This window comes from Opisthocomus hoazin, chromosome 4 (genome assembly GCF_030867145.1).
Source record: "Opisthocomus hoazin isolate bOpiHoa1 chromosome 4, bOpiHoa1.hap1, whole genome shotgun sequence".
NCBI lineage: Eukaryota > Metazoa > Chordata > Aves > Opisthocomiformes > Opisthocomidae > Opisthocomus > Opisthocomus hoazin.
Window position 1 is genome coordinate 90,182,777 of NC_134417.1, and position 23,043 is coordinate 90,205,819.

The following is a 23,043-nucleotide window of genomic DNA, read 5'->3' on the forward strand; positions in this document are numbered from 1 at the left end:
CAAGTACATTTGTTTTCTGATTAAAATGTTAAGTGAGGATTATGCTACAGACCTTCAAAACCTGATTTGTTTCAGACAATAAATGAGTTGGCTGTGGGATCTTGGCAATTAAATATAAACGGTCTCTAGTGTAACCAAATTAGAGAGTTGTTGAGAATACACTGGTTTAAATCATCTATGAAGAATCACTGTCCAGCTCAAAAGCTACTTTTTCCCCTCTTGTTCCCATCAGATATGTTCTTCACTGCCTGTCCTAAACACTTACATAAGGTTGGCAGTCATCTCTCTCTATTTCTAGATACAGAATTCCAGAAGAAAACAAACCCTACCTTCCAGTGTGATTTGGCACATATGCTAAAGCCATGTCTAGAAAAGCTGTCTGCACAAAATCCAGGTCATCTGATATGCAGGACACTGGATTTTTCCCTTTTTTTGTTCATGGTGGTTTGTGGGGACTGGGTATACAGGCCTCTGAGCACTTGGCCAAGCACTGTGGTGTTTGCCATCAGCCTAAGTAAGGTGGGATGGAGCTCATTTTGTGGAAACATGGCATAAGGAGCTGGGCACCAATTAGATCTGCATTGTGGAGGACCTTTCTGAAGAGGTCTAACTGACACGTTGCTGTTCTACTCCCATCTTCTTCTCTCCCCTTTTCTCATTATGCTGATACTGATGATTTAATTTGTCCATTCTGCCAATTCCTTCTACCTGTGCAGAATATTTATTCTTTTGTTGCCATCTCCTTATGTTTCCCCACTTGGTGGTTCCACTACACACAAGACAAGGCTGTGTCTGCTGTCTTTTTTTGAGCAGTGCTGAAGGCGTGGGGGCCCTGGGTATCATCACCATGCAAGCAATTCATAACACAGCAGGGATGATCGTGATTTTGTTCACATCAGACCATAGATGGGTAAGATTGGCTAATAGCTCCACACATCTCTTTTAGATGTCTATTTCCCTGTTTATATGTAATAGTTTTTGTCTTTAATTTATTCCAGCTGATTTATTTTTCTGTATGCATAGCAATTTTATTTATTTATTGCCTGCTGGTGGCATTTAGTTCCAAACTATGAAATGAGAGTTGGGTAGTAGTTATGAAGTGACAAATGGAGAGTCCCAGGATGAAAATATAAGCATATTAACTAACTCTCAAGGGGAGTGACCAATCTCCCACTCTCAAGGCACGTTTAACTCATGTGTTCACATATCCCAAGGCTGTTCCACAGGTCAGACTAAAGGTCTTGCTTGCCTGGTACCTTGTCTCTATCACAGGCCAGTGAGAGATTCCTCGGGGAGACTGCAGAAATCAGGGAACCATTTTGCAATTCTGTTCCAGCCTATTTTCCTGGCTTCTAGAAGTTTTCCTTTGAGGGATTCCTTCTCACCTTATCAGTACTGGTAGAGAGGTTGCTTGGTCATCCAGAACCTAATTGTAGGAAGAAGTGAGCAAAGACGGAATTTCCTGTGGACACCACTGAATATCTAAGCAGCTCCATCTCACAGGTGCCAATCTGGGATGCATGGAAACTCTTGTCAGCTATTTATAGAGCTCTGCTTTCCCTAGTTTCCTGAGGTGTGTGATATATGCCTTGTGTCTTCGACGTCTACTTTGTAGGACCAGAGAAGCTGGTCATTTAAGCTCTTGAAGTCTCAGAGACTGTTTGCAGTAAATAAAAAGTTTCACCAAACAGAATACAACTAGCATCAGCTGTATCTTATATTAAAATTCCACCACATACCATGTTTGGCTAAATTTGGTTTTTGATTTGTCTGTCACATGGTTCCTCACTGAAGTCCCACAGAAATTAGAAGGGTAAAACCAATAATTAATTTGTTCCTATTTTTGTGCTTTTTCCTTTTTTCACTGGTACAATTCTGTTGTGTAAGTATATTATAAAACAGAAGGAAATAAAATTGGTTATATGGAAAATCAAGAACATCTGATCTCTAGAAAGGATAAGAACTTGCGGATGACAGGCTGCAGACATCTGGATTTTTATTTAAACAGTCTTCAGCTTTGTATCTGAATCATCTTTTGAAAGCCAAATATATTTTAAGAACCCTTAATGACCATCTAATACTATCCAGGTGTGTATTTGATTTTATCTTCATGCTGACATATTGTGTAAGTGAAAAAGTCTTGGATTAATTTAAGTACAATTTAGAAGATGACACCAGTGCATTAAATTAAGAAGAGGGAGAAAAAAGAAGAGGCAGAGAAGTAGGATGCTTTTGAATACCCATCTTTCAAGAGATGTGCCTGGGGAGTTAGTTTCTGACTCTGGATCAGATTTTGCATAGTTAGAAGTCAGAGCAAACCCCCTGATTTACAGATGAAGGTACCACCAGCTGTTAAAGCAATCAGAGATCTGGTAACACAGGGGTTAATCTGAGGCATGAATACAAGCCCTGCCGTGATCAAACCAGAGGCGGTTAGACCTTTTGCTCCCAAAGACGCTCTGGCACTGCCGGGACATTCATTTTGTCTGCAAAATCAAGCATGTAATTTCCCTTCTCCCTTGCTTCTGCCTCTGTCTCCGGCCAGTCCTGCAGCTCAGTGGCAAGAGCCAGTCTCCCTGGTGACAGCCAGGACAGCCGACCTTCACAGTGGTGTGAGATAGATACGCTGCAGGACGGGGGGCTAGGAAACCCTCAGATTGGCTTTTTTCCTGCCGGTGAGGACGAGTGCAGAAGACCAAGCTTGGGGAAACCCTGAGACACCTCTGTGCTTGAAAGAAAAAAAAGGAAGATACAATGTAAATCAAAAAAAGTTTAAAAAAAACCCCACCCCCCCCCAAAATCACCTGCCCGTCAGCATCCAGATTGCATCCACAGAAAGCTTCCGGCTTATGTGCGGTGTTATGTCAGACTTACATGGTGGTCACAGAAATTACAACTGATCCCTATCATTCATCAGTTAACACCAGCTTGTGTGAGCCTGTGTAAATACATGTGTTTGTCCGTACAGCCGTCACCCTTGGCATCAGAAAGAAGTCTAAGTCTCCACAGAGCCAGCAGAAGAGACATTTCTACCTGTTTTCAAATGAAACAGTCTCTAGAGTGTAGATTTAGTTGTCAGTTTTATTTACTACTTTCGGATGTTATCTGCTGCCGGTGAAGCTGAGCGTGAATAACTTACCAGCCTGCACAGATAACTTTGCTTTTTGTTTCAGTCCAGCTCGAGACAGAAATCCCGTAAAAGCTTTCATTGCAATCCGTGTGCTGAATGAGGATACAGGAGCTAAAGAAGTGAGGGTAAAATTCCTGAGGCACTCCGAAAGACCTTTCTGAGAATTTTAAAAAGCCTCTTAAAAACGGCAGCAGAGATCGAACGCTGTTAAGGGAGGGGGGAGAAAAAAAAAAAAAGGAAGAAAAAACTTTGGCAGGCATACAGTGTCTTACATCAATCTAGCAGTCAGCATCTATGTAGACGTTCTTTCCTCCTTTTGTGCAACACCCCTTCCCTCCTACAGACCACCCAAAGCCCTATAAATAATCCAAGGACTGTATTTTTTCTCCAGATTTCTCTTCAGACCTCGAAGGAAAAATATCAGGCAAAGGAAGGGAGAGAAGGAGAAGGAAAGTGAGGAGGGGAGAGAGAGAGAGAGAGGAAAGATGGCTAGTGAATTCAAAAAGAAAATGTTCTGGAGGGCAGTGGTGGCTGAGTTCCTTGCCATGAGCCTTTTTATTTTTATCAGCATTGGCTCGGCTCTTGGTTTTAGCTTCCCGGTGGTGGGCAACAAAACGTCAACAAGGTCTCAGGACAACGTGAAGGTTTCGCTGGCTTTTGGGTTATCCATTGCTACCATGGCACAAAGCGTGGGCCACATCAGCGGTGCACACCTGAACCCAGCCGTCACCCTGGGCCTCCTGCTGAGCTGCCAGATCAGCATCTTCAAGGCGCTCATGTACATCATCGCTCAGTGTCTGGGGGCAGTGGTGGCCACAGCTATTCTGTCGGGAGTCACCTCCTCTCTCCCAAACAACCTCCTGGGGCTCAACTCGGTAAGTGGAAATTTTTTGTAACACCTGTAATCTACCAAAGCTGTGTGGGTGGGGGTGTGGTGGTGATGGTGGTGGTGACGGTGACCTCAGGCAGCCAACTGCTTATTGTAGCAGGGGGGGATCCAGTCTTGACTGACACCAGGATGGATCTATGTCACAGGGACAGTCCTTTCTCCCCATCCCCATTTCAGAGCTTTAGGACATTATGGTCATGATCAGTTCTGCTTATGTTCAATTTTGTACATCCAAACTGCTGAAAGGTGCCTTTTGACACCAATTGAAATCACTGGTAGCTGCATGACCGAATCCCTTTTTTTGATTCTGAAGGTCTCAGGTAACATGCTGATTGATGTGCATACACCAAAGTTGTTTTCGCTTCTGTGAATGTGGTTCTTTTTCAACTCCTAATTAATGGTTTCTGTCACCTGTTGCTGACTGCAAAGAAAACCTGTGGGAACAGGGAGAGAGATGTGTAGCAAGAGAAACTCTGTCACCAAATGTGTGAGCATTACCTGTTGCATTAGGCAGAGTGCTCAGATCCTGCAGGACACAGAATCCCAGCTGTTCTTTCAGTGTGTTTCTCCTTTTGCTGTGCAAAAATGGGAAAATCCCTGAATTCTGTGGTGTAGACTGCAGAAAGATGTGAGGAGGCTACTTTTAACAGGAGTGCAGGTTTCAGCTCTCTCCCAGACAGGTGATCACATCGTGCTGAAAAAAACCTGCCTGGCCACAGCTCCTCCTCCTCAAAATATTGTCATTTTGCTGTTGTTGTTGTAACCGAGCAGAAAAAAAACAGGATAGATGCATTTTTAAACCTGAAATCATCCCACTGTCAGAGGCAGTGCTACAGCCACTGCTGTGCACAGAGTACTATAAATGGAACTTGCCTTCTAGTCACTTATCTCACCTGTTTCTGTTAAGAACAAGTATTTCACATATTTTCTGTGATCTGTTTCTTGCGAATATTGCTGACTACTGTTCAAAACCTGAGTTAATTTGAAATCTTATGCCCATTTGAAGTCACAGGGATATTTGGGACATAACGCTGCAAATACAATATCTCTTCAGAAATCATGAGACAAAAGGGGAAGAAAGAGTCAAAAACCGTTATCAAGTAAAGCAATATGCTTTTGCATGCTGTGGCATTACAGTTAATTCAGAAAATGAGGTAGTTTTTGAAAACATAATATAATCTGAAGTTAAGAAGGTGATTCCTGAGCAGCTTAGTATCATCTACCCTCGTGCTACTCTGTGTGTTGGCTGCTTACCTCCCTTGAGCCTGTTGCCTGCAAGTGTTCCATCATGCCAGCATTTCGGAAATTTTGATGGGTTAATGCAAAACATTTTGGGGAAGAAGAGCACATCATTTTATTAACTCCAGAAGGCTCTGTCTGTGTGTGTGATACGTGATATTTTCCTCTGAAACCACTGGCCGAGGGAACTTCTCAACCGCATGGGACAGGGTATCCACCCAAGTGGTTTCCTCGAGAGGTCCAACTGCCATTAAACACAGGAGGTCTTGTTTCTGTAGCACTCGCACTTGGTCTTCCCCTTTTGCTTACCACAAAAGGCTGACAGCTGGCTCCTTCCTCCATGCAAAAACCCTGAATATGACCATTTGTAAAGGGGGTGTAGATGATAACCCCAAACTCTCCTTGCTCCTTGATCAGTAACTCTCCGAGCAACAGAGATATAATTCAGAGCTCTGCACAAGGAAATCTCAGAAGAGAAGAGCCTATGGGGACAGATGGAAAGATCAGAAAAGATCACTGATTTTAGAAGACTACTACATGAATCTCAAAAATTGCATGTTAGGGTGGAAGCCTTGTTCCCCTCTGAGGAACACCTCTGGAATACTGGATAGTGCAAGTCTTCATCAGTTTAAAAAATCTGGCAACAGTTTCTGTGCATGATTTAATACATAAAATAGCTCCTAAAGGTCCTGGTCTCAGTGCTTATCTTTGCCATATACTCAGAACTTTGATTTTTTATTTTCTCTTTCACATCCAATTATAGATGTTCTGGCTAGAGGAGCAGTGGGGAGACATCCCTGGGGATGGGGAGGGCAGCAGCTGTTCTCCTCCTTTGCAAGAAAGTACTAGAGGGGAAAGCAAATCCATTCATTTCCCGCTGACAAGCTTGGACTGTCTGAGGAGGGGAGGGCTGAGGGGGAGTTGGGTCAGAGCCCAGCACAGAGGAGAACAGCAGAACGGCTGTCCTTGTGCAGAGCAGATCACAATGGGCATATCCTGAAACCACATCCCAGCACCAAGAGCACGCTGCCTTCCTCAGTAAATAGATGATAAGGAGAAGCCACAGAGATATGCTTTTATGTCATGCTTTTTAACCTGAGGACAAGGAGGGGAGGGAGAGAGCTGGCATCCCTGCCAGCAGCTTTGTCTTCCTGCCCTTTCTGTGGAAAGTGAGGTGTAGATTCACTATTGAGAAAAAGAATAGAAAGAAAGGGAGAGCTCTGACAAGGTTGGGAAGAGGGCTTAGACATGCATGACTACGTCCTCTGTTCTGACCCTGTTGTGCTCACGGGGTGGGGGGGGTGGGGTGGGGGGTGTGTGTGTTTTATACAGGAAAAATGTAGTGGGAGCAGTTCAATGGAGTCAGTGGCTATCCAATGTTCCCAGTGGATACTGAGTGTGATTGCAAGCCTGAACTTAGATGTGGGTTCTGCACTGAGGGGCCAAGTCAGGAATCTATTTCCATGGCTCCTCTCTAGTTCACAGAGAAGGAGAGACAGAGAGGTACTTCAGGCTCTAGATTCATTGAGTTTTCCTCCAGAGACAGCCAGCTCTTCTTTGGCATGAAGAGACTCCAGAGGCTTGGGAGCCTCTGTTAAGTATCCAAAACAAGGTGGGATGAATCTGTGCCTTTCTCATTACACAAAGGGAAAAAGGGAAACACGAGAAAATGGAGCAGCCATGGAAGGTGCAAGGCTGAAGAGAAGGAAGGGGGACTGCAAAAGCAGGATGCTCCTTTAACATGTTCAGTATTAAGATCTGTTTTACAGTAAGACAAGCAAAACAGTCACATATGAAGAGTTTGATCCAAACATTATTGAAGTCGATGGAAACATTTTTAGCTACTTTGGCTGGTTCCAAATAAAGACTTTCTAGACAATATTCAGAGAGGTATTTAGGTTACTGAATCCTTTTAAGACACTTAACTTCCCATGTATTTTAGTAGTGGTGTAGGTGTCAAAGTAAAAACTTGGAGAACTGGAAAAGCTGAAAGAAGAGCGTGCATTGTGTTTATTGTTCTAAAAACTTAAATATTTTTCCTTACATCATCTTGTATCTTTTTTTGGCAATTGGATTACTACATGTTGCAAATTTCCATTAGACAAAACTGTAAGAACTGGGAATACCTAATCCAAAGTCCACTCATCTGCCAGCATAGCTGGCTATTGTCTAGTGAGGACAGATCTGTAGCTGGATAATGGAAGAAACTATTCATCACAGGCAGTTAATGACCAACAGAGAGGTCAAGCAGGAAAGGCGGGTGAGAGGACACTTCTGTAGTCTAAGGTAACACAATATTTGTGGTTCAGCAATGACTATCTTGAGAGCTCATATCAAGCTTTTAAAAACATGCTGAGAAAATTTCTGTAGCTCATTTTTTTTCAGTTTTTGTGTGAAAATAATCAGAGTTTTTGAAAAATGCAGACACTGCTTTACAATTTCATAATTTCTCTATTTTGGCATATTGATTAGAGTGCCAGGAAGTGTGCCCCTTACAGCTCGGGGCTACAATTTGGAAACTATTTGAAAACTGCCTTGAAGTTTATGATGAAAGATATTATTTTAAAGTTATAAGTGGATCAGAAATTGTAGGCAAGGAAAACAGACCTGAAGGTAGCATTGCTCAGGGTAGATAGAAAAGAAAAACAACCAAGAATAACAAATAGAAGGATTTGGTTTTTAAAAACATTCAGTGGACTGATAAATGTTGTTTGTGTAACTGATGAGCTTTCTGGAAAAGCCAGAAGAGGTCTGCGGTCAGTGGATTCAGAGGTCTGGATTGTTTTCTTGAGACAGGTGAATAATAGTATAGCTACTGCTCCTGAAGAGTGGAAAGTCATTTGTTGTTGGAACACCCTTTGGGTTTGCAGTGCGATTGCCTGTGTCTCTGCCACTACTGCTCAGTGGAGTGTTCCCAAAGTTGGATCAGCTGCGGCAGAAGAATTGGTGCACATAAGGGTCACCCTTAGGTGACGAAGACACAGTGGCCAACTCCAAATCCTTGCTCTAAGGCAGGGAGAAAGGAGCCCTTTTCTGTTCTGATTATTTTTACAGATACCAGGGCAGTATCTGCTATTTTGAGACACCTTACACCCTCACCAAAGTCACACTGCAGAATGAGTCCCCTTTCCATTAGTGATCCCACTTAGCTGGATTGTGGTCTGGCAGCAGCAGAGCAGCTTTGAATCCCTTTGCTGGAGATGGCTTTTTTTCTCTGCTGTGTGTCCCCCAGCTCCAGCCTTATGCTGCTTCTTGGGAAAGCTGAAGGATGGTCAATCTCCTGTCTCCAGGTGACTGGAGAACAGCCTGAAGCATAAGATGCGTAGATCCTTAGCTTTTGCAGATGTATCATATTATCTCTAGGATATCAATACTAGTGAATTTTGTCTCAACAAATTTCCAAGGCACAGAAACCTCTAGTGCAAACATAAAATTGCTCCTGCACTGGAAGTTCCCTTTCGTAAAGTTGAGACCTGTCACACATTTTGATGGTGTGTGTGGGTCAGTACTGATGTTTTTATCCTGATATTCCTCACAGAATCTTTCCCATCCTTTAGAAACCTGCCTTTGAGGGGATCACAGACAGGAATCACCAGACTCCCCACCTTAGATGCAAACCAGTGCACCAGTGGTGGCCCTCTCACCATGGGGAGCATGACTTGAATGGTTGACATTTGATGACTCAGTGTTCCCCTTGTGATTTCCCTCTCTCTTTGTGCCCGCACCCTATGAGTCTGTTGTCCTCCAATCTGAAATTAAACAAAGTCGGGTTGAGTTGGAAGAACTTCCAAAACAAACTGAGAGTTTGACAGTGTGAGTGGACAATTGAGCAAGTGATGCTGCTTTTCCTCTGAGTCAGTATGGAAAATTGCAGTTCCAGAGGTGTCGCTGGATGGACGAGACAGGCAGCCGAGTTCCTGACCTCTAGCATTTATTAAAAATCCTTGGATGCCTTTTCCCAATGCGGATTATAGACTGTGCATTTCTCAAGTTTCAATACAGAACTTCGTTCTCCTTGTCACTGCCCTCTGCCCTCTCTGTTTTGGATCCAAAGTAAGCTTCTTCTGGAAACCTTGCCTGTACTGGGACAGCTGCGTGCTTAAGCACTTGAGCTTCTACAAGGGACCACAAGTTGCTGCCTTTTTAGAGTGAGCAAAATGGCTCCTGTACATGAGATTAGTCTGGGGTTTTTATTTCTTAACAAAGAGGGCCACAACAATAGCTCATTATTCAATTTCAGTTTTGCAGCAGAAGTCTTTTATGGCATGCCAGCATTGCATTGAATCACACCAGGCTGGGGAGGTGGAACACAGGAAAGGCACCTGCTCAAAACTGGCCATAGTCTTGGCTGCTTTCTAATGTGTTCACACAGTGACAGCAGAAACATCTGGGCTGAGATGTAAACCTGATGGTTATCGCCCATCCTCTGGAGAATTTGGGGAAAACAGAGATTATAGCTCTAATCCTTATATCTCAGAATTTATTTCTGATTTCCATTTCTGTGAAGATTTGCCTAGTGCTTCTATAATAATATACCCATATCCTGAGCTTTCAGCAGAGACCATTCAGGGATGCAGCAGCATGGCAATTTCTGTTACAAGGCAAGGCCCTTAGTGATCATTCACCTGCAGGCCAGTCTTTTGGTACTGGAACAGAATGGTTCAAAGTTGGTTTTGTACCGTGGACTTGGTTCTTGTGCAGAGGATCCAAGCGTGACTGGTGCATATTTTGAAAAATTCTCTGCAAATCTCAGATTAAAGGTCCTCTTTATTTATTTCTATTTAGAAATGATAGAAATATATGAAAGGGGTGCACAGAGGGTTGTGAAATAATGAGTTGCAATGGATCTAAAAACATTACTAAATTGATAGATTGGTTAGTATTGTAATTCAAATAGAGTAATGCTGGGATTTTGGAGTAAATGTTTTTTTTCTGTCTTTGACCAGCTGTCAAACTAAGTAGGATTAAGTATAAAATATAAGGAAATTCTTTTTGCCACCACCCTTCCTGACTGGTGAAGAAACAGTTAAAATTATTGTCCTTTCCTTAGCACTCTATGTATTATGCCATATGTATCTGAATATTTTGTGTGTCCATATTTATGCAGCTCCACACATGCTCACACACCAGAGACAGATTGGTAGATAGAAAGATTCTTCAGATGAGGTAACCCCAAATTTCATTTCCTAATTTAAATTAACTAGAAATTAAAAAAAAAAAATCTATTAATGGATATCTGTTCTAAGTCAAGATCTGACATGGCAAGAACCACAGCCTGAAAACAAATGGATATTTTCACAGAAAACATGAGAATAAATATGGATCTCTTCTGGTTAAAGGGATGCAAGGGTAAAAACAACATATAAGTTATTGCAGCAAAGCTCATGTACTTCAGCAGACAAAGTGAACCTTCAGGTGAGTCAAGAATAGCTTTTCTTTAATCAGAGAATCCTATAAAATGTCACTATCTGGGCTGTATATATCTACCTTTAAGAGAAGCATTTTTAAAGCAGTGATACTAAACCACATCACAAGTACTAAAGGAAGAAAAAATAGCCCTCGAAAAATTTCCTGTTTGTCTCAAGAGGAAATTGCCTGTTTTCTTTAGAGTAGTAGTACATTTTTGCTTATTTGTCCATTCTCTAGATTATTTGAGAGAATTGAATAGCAGAGAGATCTTTACCTGGTATCACAATTGAAATGTCAAAGGATTCTTCATTCTTAGAAAAATCTACACTCCAGAGTTAGGAAAACCAGTCCAAACTATAGTGCTTGTGCTCATATTCATAGACAGCAAACTATCTGTATGTTATGGATCTGCATTTCTCAGTGTCTGTTTGTCTCTCTATTACAAATGTGCAGAGGCAGAGGCAACCTTTTCATTGTGGGCTGATACGGTACCTGGCGCAATGAGACATCACAGTCTGTGGCTGTGCTGCTCAGTACCCCCAGAATGATATTAATACCAAAGTCATGGAGCAAGTGAATGTCCACTGAAGGTTTTTCTGGCCTGGCTGGGAGCAGTATGTGTGTTTATTAATGTGCAAGCGAATGGGAAAGTACTGATCTTTCTGGTATCCAGAGCCAAATCCAGTGCTTGTGTTTAACTGCTGTAACTCCACTGAAGTCAATGAGAACTGAGGCTAAGGCACAATATAAACCTGTTAAAGAAAATATACAGGGCCTGACAGGCATCCTGGAGGAAACTCTATAAACAGCAGGAGGGCAAAAATGTGTCCTGAAATCTCTGCAAGGGGTTTCTCTTCTGGCATTTGTGGACCAGAAAGGAGCAATGAAATGCGCTGTGTACTTTCCTGGTAGAGCCCTGTGCATCACATCCCCAGGAACCACTGAGAGGTACCACAGAAAACCAAACTCTTCCAGGCTCTTGACACTAATTCTGTGCCAAATACAGTCAAAGGATGCTTTCAAAGCAGAACTGTGGCACAGGTTTTCTTACACGTTTTCTTACACATACACACACAACTTGTCATGAAGTTAATGATGACTGTGTTTGGACTGAGGAACAGATAAATTCAGGTTTGGCCCCTTTTCCTTCCTTTGACATGACTTCGCTCTTGATGAATAAAAGTGAGAATTGAAGGAGCTGGAATTGTTCCCCTAATTCCTGAAATACATTGCACATATTCAGAGCTGTTTTTTAACTCCGTGGAAATGCCAGATCTTCAGTGTGTTGCACAAGACTGACAGTGTGAACTACCTCAGACCTGGAAAGTTTGAAAAATTCACAGGTTTGCTGGAATGTTTGTCCAGAAATATATATTGAGTATCACTTTGGTGCAATTGCCAAAAAACTTACTATGAGGTTTGTGCAAATCCAGCAAATTATTCCAGTGACAACCTAGAAAGGAAGATTCTATTAGGCTCAAAATTCAGATATGCCTCTAATTCCTCATCAAAAGACCATCTTTTTCTGGGCTGACAACACAGGATAACATAAATAGCTCTATGGTATAAATGAGTGCTTCAAAAGTGTTAAGGAAGATGAATCATTTGTTTGGTTTTTACTTGATAAAGAAAAAAAGCCCAACTCATCATTTCTCATCCTCCGAATAGAAGTTGTTTATTTCTCAGCAGCAAGATTTAAAAAAGAAGTTTCCCTAAAGCAGCTTTCCCCGAAGAACATCAAAAAGTGAAAGTGTAAAAGAAACAAAACGTCTATCTCTAGCTAGCTGTGCTAAATGGAAGTCCTGTAGAGGAACTGACCTTTACTGTCTGCCACTGGCCTCACATGTAAACTTTATATGCTCTGGTTTAATATAAATGAAACCACCAGTTTTCTCTTTATGGCACACCAGGCTTCTGCAGCACAAAGCCCTGGCTAGTTTCTCATCAGCCTGAAGATAGGGTGGGAGGAGGGAGGTTAGTCTTGTTCCTGGAGGGTGTCTGCTGTCCAAAGAATGGAAAATATGATTTCTGCTTTGGGAATTGAATGAGTCTCCTTTAGAGCTCTTAAGGCTGTATTTATAGGAAGGATAATCTAGCAGAGGACAATATGTTTTGTCCCTAGGTTCTGCTGAATGTTCCTATTGTTGATCTAGGATATGATCCAAAGCTAATTCTCTGCCTCATAAGCAGCTTCTTCTGAGTGCTCCTGTTATATAATTTTAAGTGAAACTCTTTAGATCTTTGCCTGTCTCTACTTAATAAAGAAATGAGACTTTTATACTCTCTGAATCCCTAACACTCAATTAACGGGTATAGAAACATGCATTTCAGAGTGATACAGTTAAATGGCAAGGAGACAAAAGACTATCTGTATTTAAATAGCTGGAGATAAAGTCTCTGAATGCGTGGACTGTGAATTAAAAGGTTTATAGCTACGAAGATCTGGGACAGACTTCCAGCAGAAGAAAGGTATGTTATCAAGATGGAAGGTATGAAGTTATATTTGTAACAGAGTTGGAGCTGAAAGAATGAGAAGAGTCGGACAAAATGAAAGGCCTGCTAGTGGAAGATGGTTTTGAAGGAAGTAGGGAGATTATTTTCTGAGAATGTATTTGAAGAACATTGCATTAAAGAACTTTGCCCAGCTAAATGCTTACATGATATTTAGTTGGTATAAAGCAGCACTACTAACATTTCTGGTGTGAGGATGAAGAAGAGAGCATGAAACATTTAAACTAATGTGAAGAGTTTTCCTTATTAAGAAATGTAAGGAAAATCAAAGAAGGAAAATTTAAGCTACGGGAAAAAAACACAGTAAGACAGTGAGAATTTACTTGAATAAGATGCTAAAAATCTTCCTTTAAGAAAAAAGTCTGGCATGGCAGAGATAAGCTAATAATTTGGAATGCTGAAAACAGCAGGCCTGGTGCAAGTTTTTATTTGTTTATTTGGATTCATCACAGAAGGAAAGAAGTCTCTTTGATATAAAGATATTTTTTATTGCAGCACAGCTCTTTAAAATGTTAAATTTTGTATGGGTATGAGATGATAGTTCTTCTCCCAACAAGAATATTAATAACAATTTAATAAAAGGTAATACATTTATAGTCAGTCCACAACATACTTCTTATTACGTGCCAACCATGCTATTGCTGGGGTTCTGCGAAAGCTGCCATATCTGGGGGATGGCTGGGCTATGCAAACCAGAGAAGTCCCAGCCATCAGGATGTTATGTGTGTCGCTGAATTGCTGTGGTTTAACTTTTCTCTCTCTAAAAAGCATCAGCCAGCACAGCTTGCAGTGAAGTGTTTCATAAGAATGGGGAAAGTTGACATTCCCCTGCTGAAAAATTGACTTCCACATTTACAGAAGTTTATATTTTTCAGGAACAATGAGAAACTAATCCCTGTTATATGAAAGTACGCTGGACCCTGGAAGATACAATCCATAGCTGAGTGTTTGTTGGATGAGATGGAGCATAGCACCACGTGATGAAACCACCTTGCATAACAAACTTTCTTATCCATATAACAGGAAGCAGGGCTGAACTTGATATACTTTTTCTCCTAATGAGAAAGATATGAAGCCACCACAGAAGTACACAGTTGGGTTTACCTTGGGCCACTTTAATTTCCTGTCCCCATTTCTCTTCTGAATGCAGACAACTAATAAATATCCTGCTCTAAAAAAAAAAAAAAAGCACACACCAAAAAAAAAAGCCAAAAGGAAAGAAAAGATACTATTAATTTACCCAAATTACTGCTTGAAGCTGTGGAAGTCAGTCAGCTAACGTGAGAGTTAAGGGCACTTCTGAGAAACAAGCTTCTGTATTTCCCACCTTCTGTCTGATGTTGTGGAGAAATGGAAGCAATGCAACATCTACTCATTTCCTAAGACCAAAAAGCAAGTTTCACCTCAACTAGTTACTCTCATGGTCATTGCCCTTGGGTTGAATGGTCCTCATTTGATTATATTATATGTCTCTCAATTAATTTACCAATATGGATTATATCTATGCAGCGCCTTCACAGTGATTGATCCACCAGCTGTGGCTCCACTATCTGCATAGAATCGTAGAATCATAGAATGGTAAGGGTTGGAAGGGACCTTAAAGATCACCTGGTTCCAACCCTTCAGCCATGAGCAGGGACATCTTCCACTGGACCAGGTTGCTCAGAGCTCCATCCAACCTGGCCTTGAACATTTCCAGGGAGGGGGCAGCCACAGCTTCTCTGGGCAACTTGTGCCAGTGTTTCACCACCCTCAGAGTGAAGAATTTCTTCCTAATATCTAATCTAGATCTGTCCTCTTCTAGTTTAGAGCCATTCCCCTTTGTCCTATCACTACAGACCCTTGTAAAAACTCCCTCTCCATCCTTCCTGTAGGCCCCTTCAGGTACTGAAAGGCTGCTCTAAGGTCACCCCGGAGCCTTGTCTTCACCAGGCTGAACAGCTCCAACTCCCTCAGCCTGTCCTCATGGGAGAGGTACTCCAGCCCTCTGATGTTCTTTGTGGTTCTCCTCTGGACTCTCTCCAACACATCCATGTCCTTCCTATGTTGGGGGCCCCAGATCTGGACGCAGTACTCCAAGTGGGGTCTCACGAGAGTGGAGTAAAGGGGCAGAATCACCTCCCTTGACCTGCTGGCCATGCTTCTCTTGACGCAGCCCAGGATATGGTTGGCTTTCTGGGCTGCAAGTGCAAATTGCCAGCTCATGTTGAGTTTCTCATCCACCAGTACCCCTAAGTCCTTCTCCTCAGGACTGCTCTCGAGCCACTCTCTGACCAGCCTGTGCTTGTTTTTGAGATTACCCTGACCCACGTGCAGGACCTTGCACTTGGCCTTGTTGAACTTCATGCGGTTCACGCAGACCCATCTCTCCAGCCTGTCAAGCCTGTCATATATATATATATATATATATATATATATATGTACCTTTCAACTTGCTGTTAGGAAATGCATCTTCCTACTACTCATGTTATGCTGTGGATGGAATGTGGTTAGGGTGGTGAAGGCTCATGCTGTTCCACGTGTTGTTGTGCCCTGGATGGCCCAGGCTGCTGCCATAGTGGCACTATAGCTCTGACAAGTAGGCAAATAACAAACGTCTGTGATGCTACACTTCTACACTGCAGATCCACAGACCACAGCAAAGCAGAACACCCAAGGTTTACCTCGGTTTGCCTCAGTTTGGAACATGGCCCAGAGTCCTTGCTCTTACATTGGAATCTAATGTCCCTGGCAGGCTGCGTAAAATAACATGCTAGAGGAAAGCATAAGGTTTCCTATGATATTTCCAGGTTTTCTTTGATTCCACACAACCCATCAATAAATGATTAACAGGGAGAATGACCTTGAGTCACGTCAGCTGTAGGATGTCTTTTCCTGGAGGGAAAGGAAGAATACGATTTCCACCTCTCAAAGATAAGGATTACCACAAGTTTCAAAAGCATAATTTTGCTCTTATTGACTTTTTTTGTTTTATCAAAGCCCTTCAAACGAAGGGGAAGACTAAAGATATGTCACAGTTTAGTCATTTGACATGTCAAGGCTTTGTCAAATACTGACATCAATGTGCCAGACCTCAGGTCTAGATTCTTTGGGGTATAACAGCTGCATTATGATAGAAGAGAATTTAGTTTCTTATCCACTTTTGGGCATCTGCATATCACTCACTTATTTGCCGATACACTTGCCTTTTGAGTTTGACCATTTGACCTTCCAAATGTGAGAGACAGTTTTCCAGAGAGTCAATAATCCAGATTCCTGAAGTGATACTATTACTTCTGATGTCAATGGGATGCATTGGAAGCCTAATTTGCTGAGAGCCACAAATTCCACTGTCTCCACAGCGAAAAAAAGTTACCATTTTTATATTAATTTAGTGATATATCAGGCCTTCATCACGAATTTCTGGATCATGTCATTTTCACTGCTGCCTCATCTGTATATATGTATGTCAGACCTGTATTTCTCACATGTAAATGCTGTTAATGCTGAAGGTATCATTAACTGATTTCAGTTTCTACTGTAAGGATCCTGAAGGAACCAAAAAGGCCACGATTCCAATCAGAATTCCCTTCTAACTCTGGTTAAACTGCTTCTCACTCAAGGAATATCAATCCTGCATATTAAGAAACAAGATATAAAAATATATTATTAATGCTTCAAATGGGCAGGTCTTAGAAATTAATATATTTTCACTGTTTTTAAGGTTAATCAGATTTATGCTGGCTGAAGAATCTGACGGTTTTTTTTCATTGCTTTAGGATTTGACATTTTGCTGTTTTGTTACAGAGAAAAAACAAGAAAAGTGAATAGCAAAGGTGGAAAGTGAAAAAGTTCTTGAAGTTTTAAGGTTATTCAAACACATGTTTGGGGAAAATTAGAGTGTAAAACCACAAAAACAGATTTAAAACATGATTTCCCACAGTTTTATTGTTCTGGACAGGTCACAATAACATTTAATTACGTTTTTGTCATGTACGACCCAGCAATTTTTAATGCAAAGGCTGTGACAGAAGGGATAGCCTACTGATAGCACTATTCTTGAGCAGAAGTTTTGCATAGTTTTCTTCCTACTCTGAGTCACTCACATTCTCAGTCATTCTGGCCTGTGTCCAAGCTCATGTTTCATCCTATCTGTGCAATGTAGTTATTTCTGCCTAAAACCAAGTTATTCAGCTCAAATACAGGCTTGTCTTGTCTTAGCTAAGATCACTGAATGTAGCAATTAGCAATTAGAAGCAGAATTCAAGACTTGTTACAACAATGAATGGTTCAGCTCCATGGTTTCTTGCTAAGCACAGGTTTCTAACAGTACTGAAATATGACAGCATTTCTGCTGTACAATGTTCATTTGTGTAAATTACTATGGTTTCAGTATCTTCTACAGCATTTAAATTAAGAACAAACTCTACTGATTTCATGATTAATAGTACAGTTGGAATATCTATGTCTGCCAGTGTGAGTTTTTCTAGAGAACCTTCTTTACTTCAGTAGGAAATCAAAATACTTCCCTCATCTGCCACTTGGGATTCCTGAATTGTAAATAGCTTTTTACGGCTCCCAGAGAAGTTGAGTGAGATTCAGTTTGAATCCAAAAGACACCTAAAATTAGTCTACGTGTGAGTTAAGTGTGTAAGGTCTTCTTGTAGTCCAATGAGTTCTAGTGAATACAAAATAAAAGACACCTATTCAGCTGACTCTCAAATGTTCACCCACATTTCATCAGAGAGGATCTCATCTCCATTGACTACGTTCATTACCTATCCAAGTTAGAGATCCATTGCCTAACCATTGACATCTAGAGACATTTTAGATACCTTTGGTATTCTTCAGGACTTTTGTCACATCTAGCAGTCCCACATAAATACCAGAGAAACCTCAGGATATTTAAAGTGGCAACTGAATCACAGTATAGGTGTCTTAATGTGGAAATCTGTCCATGGGGCCAGGATTTTGCTGGACATTGTCCACATGAAGTCCTCGTTTTGAAGAGTTCATACTGAATCTCACAAAATAAGTGGTGATGGGAGAAGAAAACATTAACATGACTCGTCAACAGCAGAGACAGGTACTTTCAAACTACCCAGAGCTATGCACTTTTTTGCTGTCTGTTTGTCCCTTCCTTCTCCTGCCCCTGTTTACTTAGAAATTGTTGCTGAAGGCAAGCTGAGCAATGTTTAACTTGACCACATGATCCTCATTCTCAGAAGCGATTAAAAAATGTCTCAAGGCACCACAATTCACTTCTGTGGGTAAACTCTAGTGAAGGTGAATCTCTGGCTCATTTGTTTCCCACACGTAGATCAGGTACATTCCCTTTCTCTCTAGTCGTTGAAAATTGACTTTGACTGGATGCAGCAACCATGCAACGGTGTTGGATCACTGACAAAAGCTGGTTACACCTAGACTTGAGTACAGTAGTGAGTGTTTCAAAACTAATTTCTGTTAACTTTTTTGTTTTCCTTCTTTTTTTTTTTCCCTGTCAAGTAAAAGCAACCTGAGGAGCAAAATGGCTGTGCAGGTCTGTGTTTTCCTATTGAGAAAGTAGATCCTGCAAAACTATGTTCTACTGGTTGAAGTCAGGTAGGAATATAAAGTGACATTTTCCTTCTTGTCTCCATGCAGCTTTCAGAAGGAATCAATGCTGGCCAAGGACTAGGAATTGAAATCATTGCTACCTTCCAGCTGGTGTTGTGTGTCCTCGCCACCACAGATCGGAGAAGGAATGATGTCTCGGGATCAGCACCTTTGGCCATTGGTCTTTCCGTTGCCTTGGGACATCTTCTTGCTGTAAGTTTTAGCTGTCACAGTTCATAGCTGCAATGCTCCCCTCAGGATGGGCCAGTGCAGGCAGGAAGGTGATGAGCAGAAGACAGTTTCTTCCTTCTCATTCCACTTCAGAGACTGACATTGTTTCTGCAACATGCATAGCCTTTCTTTCTCGGGCTGTTGGCAAGAAGTGATGAGGTTTTACATCTGGGAGGAGTTGCTGCAGTAGGACCTCTTTCCCTGGTGGGACATGACAGTCTTACAGCAAACGGTCTTTCCCCCTTTTTCTGAGGAAGGGTGGGTGGGATGAATGACGCTGTCGTGAGCATCTGAACCATGCTGCAGGCTGCCGATTGCCCTCCCATGTAATGAAGATGCCACATGTGCATCAGTGCCTCACCTCTGGTTCTCTTTCTACCTCACAGATTGATTACACGGGTTGTGGAATTAACCCAGCCAGATCTTTTGGCTCAGCGCTGATTGCCAACAACTTTGAAAATCACTGGGTAAGTTGAATAAATTTGTTTAGCTTACAAGAGGATCTGCATATACATAACCTACAAGACCAGAAACTTTTAAACACATAATCATTAGCACCAACTCAGTGAGTTGCCATTTATATTTCATTTAACAAAGAATAATCTCCTTTTGCTCCTGACCAGCCTCAGGAGATCACCAAGTTCTCAAGCTGAGTGTGTATGTTCAAAGTAATACAGCAGATTTTCTTTGGTTATTTTCCTTTGTGTTTATTTATTTCAAATATTTTAATGTTAAGGCCTCATTATACAGAATCCCGTATTAAGCATTTAGTGTTTAAGCTGAGTTTGTAAAGTGCTATTGCTTAATCTTGTAAAACCTAATTTAGGAAGGTTCTTAAGCAGGTATATAAACTGAAATGGATCATCCAATATTTGGAAGCCAAAAAAATTTTCATGTTCTTAAAGCTAAGTGTCTGCTTATGTGCTTTCATGGATAAGTGCTCTGGAAACCCTATAAACTTTAGATTATTCGTTGTGATTAAATGTGGCTAAAATGAGGAACTTCACAAAATATACTTACATCACTAAAGCTCAATAAAGAAGGCTGATATAAAAGTCCCAATTGACCACGTGTTCTTAACTATTTAAATTGTAGTATGTTTCAACTATCCTACTCCTGATTTTGGCAGCTGGTTATATGGGCATTCATGGAAATTTAGTGGTGTTATAATGGGTTGTGAAAATTTTGGATATGGATGCCTTTTTAATCTAATAAGCCAAACACAAAAGGACGACACTGGGGAAATTTTGCCAGAATCTCCCATCTAAACACTTCTATTGGGATAGTAAGGTAATGTAGCTAAGGTAGCAGCTAGTATTCTCAGAATTTCATACAAAAATTATTTTCCTTTGTACAGAGAGAAGGAGATAGAGGTAGTAATTCATATTAAAGCACTGATACGGCTGGATAAAAGACAGCATGTTTTCAGAGTCAGGAACTCTTTGGCCATGCAAATCCCTCAATCATCTGTTATTTCTAGTGAAATCAACCAGTCTACTAAAATAGTTTTACTACCTCTCCCTTCAAACTTTGATTGCCTTAAGTGATTAGACCAGTACAATTACAGGAGTATCGCTAGCTAAGTAGCAGCTAGTAGCAAATTAAACACTTAATTAGGTCCTCACTAAGTGTTACTTCCTAATTTATGTATCACTGAAAGTTAGTGAGATAATCTAATACCTTTGTTACTTTTAGAAATTGTTGTCCTCTGCCAAATCTGTCAGGAGTAACAGAGAGGTTTTATGAGTAGATACCTTATTTTAAATAACTTTTAAACTTTTAAACATATTTTAGTAACTTGACAACACAGTCACAGTTATTAATCTCTGGGTCTATTGCCAATTCATGCTGAGAAATTCCTGGTTTCTTGCCACACAGTTAAGTAAATATTCAGTTGATAGACTGTAATTTTAATATTTTCTCTGCAAATTTTGTGGTGAAAATCCTCAGAGGAGACTTTTCAGAACAGTTTCAAATGCAGTAACACCTGATACATTAACTGGTTTTGGAACTGTGTTTCAGATCTTCTGGGTTGGCCCAATCATTGGAGGAGCAAGTGCTGCCCTGATTTACGACTTCATCCTGGCTCCCAGAAGCAGTGACCTGACTGACCGCATGAAGGTGTGGACCAGCGGACAAGTAGAAGAGTATGATCTGGAAGGAGATGATATGAACTCCCGGGTTGAAATGAAGCCAAAATAAAGAAGGATGAGGAAAAAAAGCACATTGGTTTCTGAAGATTTTATCAGTGTTAGAGACTCTTTGTAAACCAGCAAGCAGTACTTTGTTTTTTAATTCAATATGGTGTTCCATTTTTTGCTCCCAATCTTAATAGCATTTTTATATCTGGGGTTTTTCAATTACAAAGTCTTCAGGCCAAGAAGTCATTAGACACTTTAGTGTGAGATAAAGATTTTGGTCTGCAATTAAACTCCTCCCTCACCACCACCAAATTTTCTGGTATATTTAGCGTGGGTGGTTCTCCCAGTCACTCAGTAATGATAAGTAGTTCAAATGACCAGTCTGTTTGATGAAAGATCAGATACGGAGAGCAGAGAACCATCTGTACCAATAATGGGGGCCTTAAACTGGAAAAAGTATTATACAAATATGCAAGGGTGGTATTTAGTGCTAGCAGTGCATGTGAAACATTATCTCAAATCACTGTCCAAAAAGCATTGTTTGGAAGGAAAGGCCACTAAAAATTACTTGTTATGTATAATTAACCATAATTTTCTAGATGATTGATGATCTTTCAGAAAGAGGGCCAGAAACGTTAGCAGAGCAAGAATCTCGAGAGTCCCGGGATCCATTTAGATTTTCTAGTTTGTCATTCTCCCTGAACCTGCATCCAGCTCATTGTGAGGAGAGAGAATACAAGAAAAAAAAATATATAGATATGTTAATTCCTGGGAAGTAGTAACTAGAAGTCAAATTGGAGAGTAGTAATAACAGCGGCAACAAGAACAACCTGGTGCCAATATGTAAACAGGATCTGATTGTTCCTGGGACTGCTCTGCCTTTGTTCATCTTACATAATTTAACTCTGTTTTAAAGCAAACCAGGAAAAAAAAAAGGCCCCTTTCTTCCTGACCCCATTCTAATAGCCAGTGCTGTGACATTCAGGGGCAATGAATAGATATACACACAGTATATTTTCTAACGAGGGACGAATACATAGCTGTGTGTAAGTCCATTTTGGGGGGTCATTGCTTTGTTTTTATATATATATATAAATGATTATATATATGTTTTATACAGAAAGCCTAGTATACTGTTTTGTAAGAAAATAAGAGCATAAGACAAATGGAAAGAACAGCAGCAGTGCTTAGCAAAATAAATGACACTGGAAATGTAAAGAAAATTAACACTAAACAATGTGGAAGACTATTTTCTGTTTTCATTTTTGTGTGCGTGCTACTTATGATTTCCTGAGTAACCCAAAGTCGTAGCTGGTCTTACATACTAACTATAGAATATAGTTAAAGCAGATACGTGCTGATATACTTGTTCTCCACTAAACAGTTTTACATAAGACATGAGGCCCAGAGGAACCTACATAAAAAGCTGCACACTTTATCAATCAGACAAACACCTCGGAGGTAATATGAGCAATGTCTTCTGTTAGACAGTGCAGACATGGGAATTTTTGACAGGGGAATCCATAGAGCTTGGATCATTTAATGAAGTTGAACAGATATACAATATAAAAAAAAATCACCAGCAAATTAAAGCAGAATATGTTTTATCTTTCTTGTCTACATTTGATGTATCCCGTATATTGTCCATGTACATACAGCATGATTGGATTTTGGGGTGGTTTAAAAATAAACAAAATCTGTTGTGCTAACACACAAATTGTTTGTGATTCTTGATTTTTCATTTGCTTTGCAACACAATTCAATCTTATTTTCTATGCCACTCTTCAGCTTTTCTACTCTTGATTGATCCTTTGATTTGATGCTACCCTTTGGGGAAAGGAAGTTTCTTTCTTCGTGTGGCAGGCAAAGCAAACCACCTCCCATGGTCTCAGTAGCCAGCCTGTTGGGTAGCCCACAGC

The 23,043-nt window shown here is 40.8% G+C and overlaps 1 protein-coding gene across 1 annotated transcript; it reads left to right on the plus strand.

The window, feature by feature from the left end:
- The first annotated feature begins 3,432 nt into the window (after positions 1–3,432).
- AQP1 (aquaporin 1 (Colton blood group)) lies at positions 3,433–22,841 on the plus strand. Its single transcript, XM_009931008.2, has 4 exons — positions 3,433–4,005; positions 18,801–18,965; positions 19,370–19,450; positions 21,006–22,841. The coding sequence occupies exons 1-4, from the start codon at positions 3,616–3,618 to the stop codon at positions 21,183–21,185; spliced, it is 816 nt and encodes a 271-aa protein (XP_009929310.1). The 5' UTR covers positions 3,433–3,615; the 3' UTR covers positions 21,186–22,841.
- The last annotated feature ends 202 nt before the right edge of the window (positions 22,842–23,043 follow it).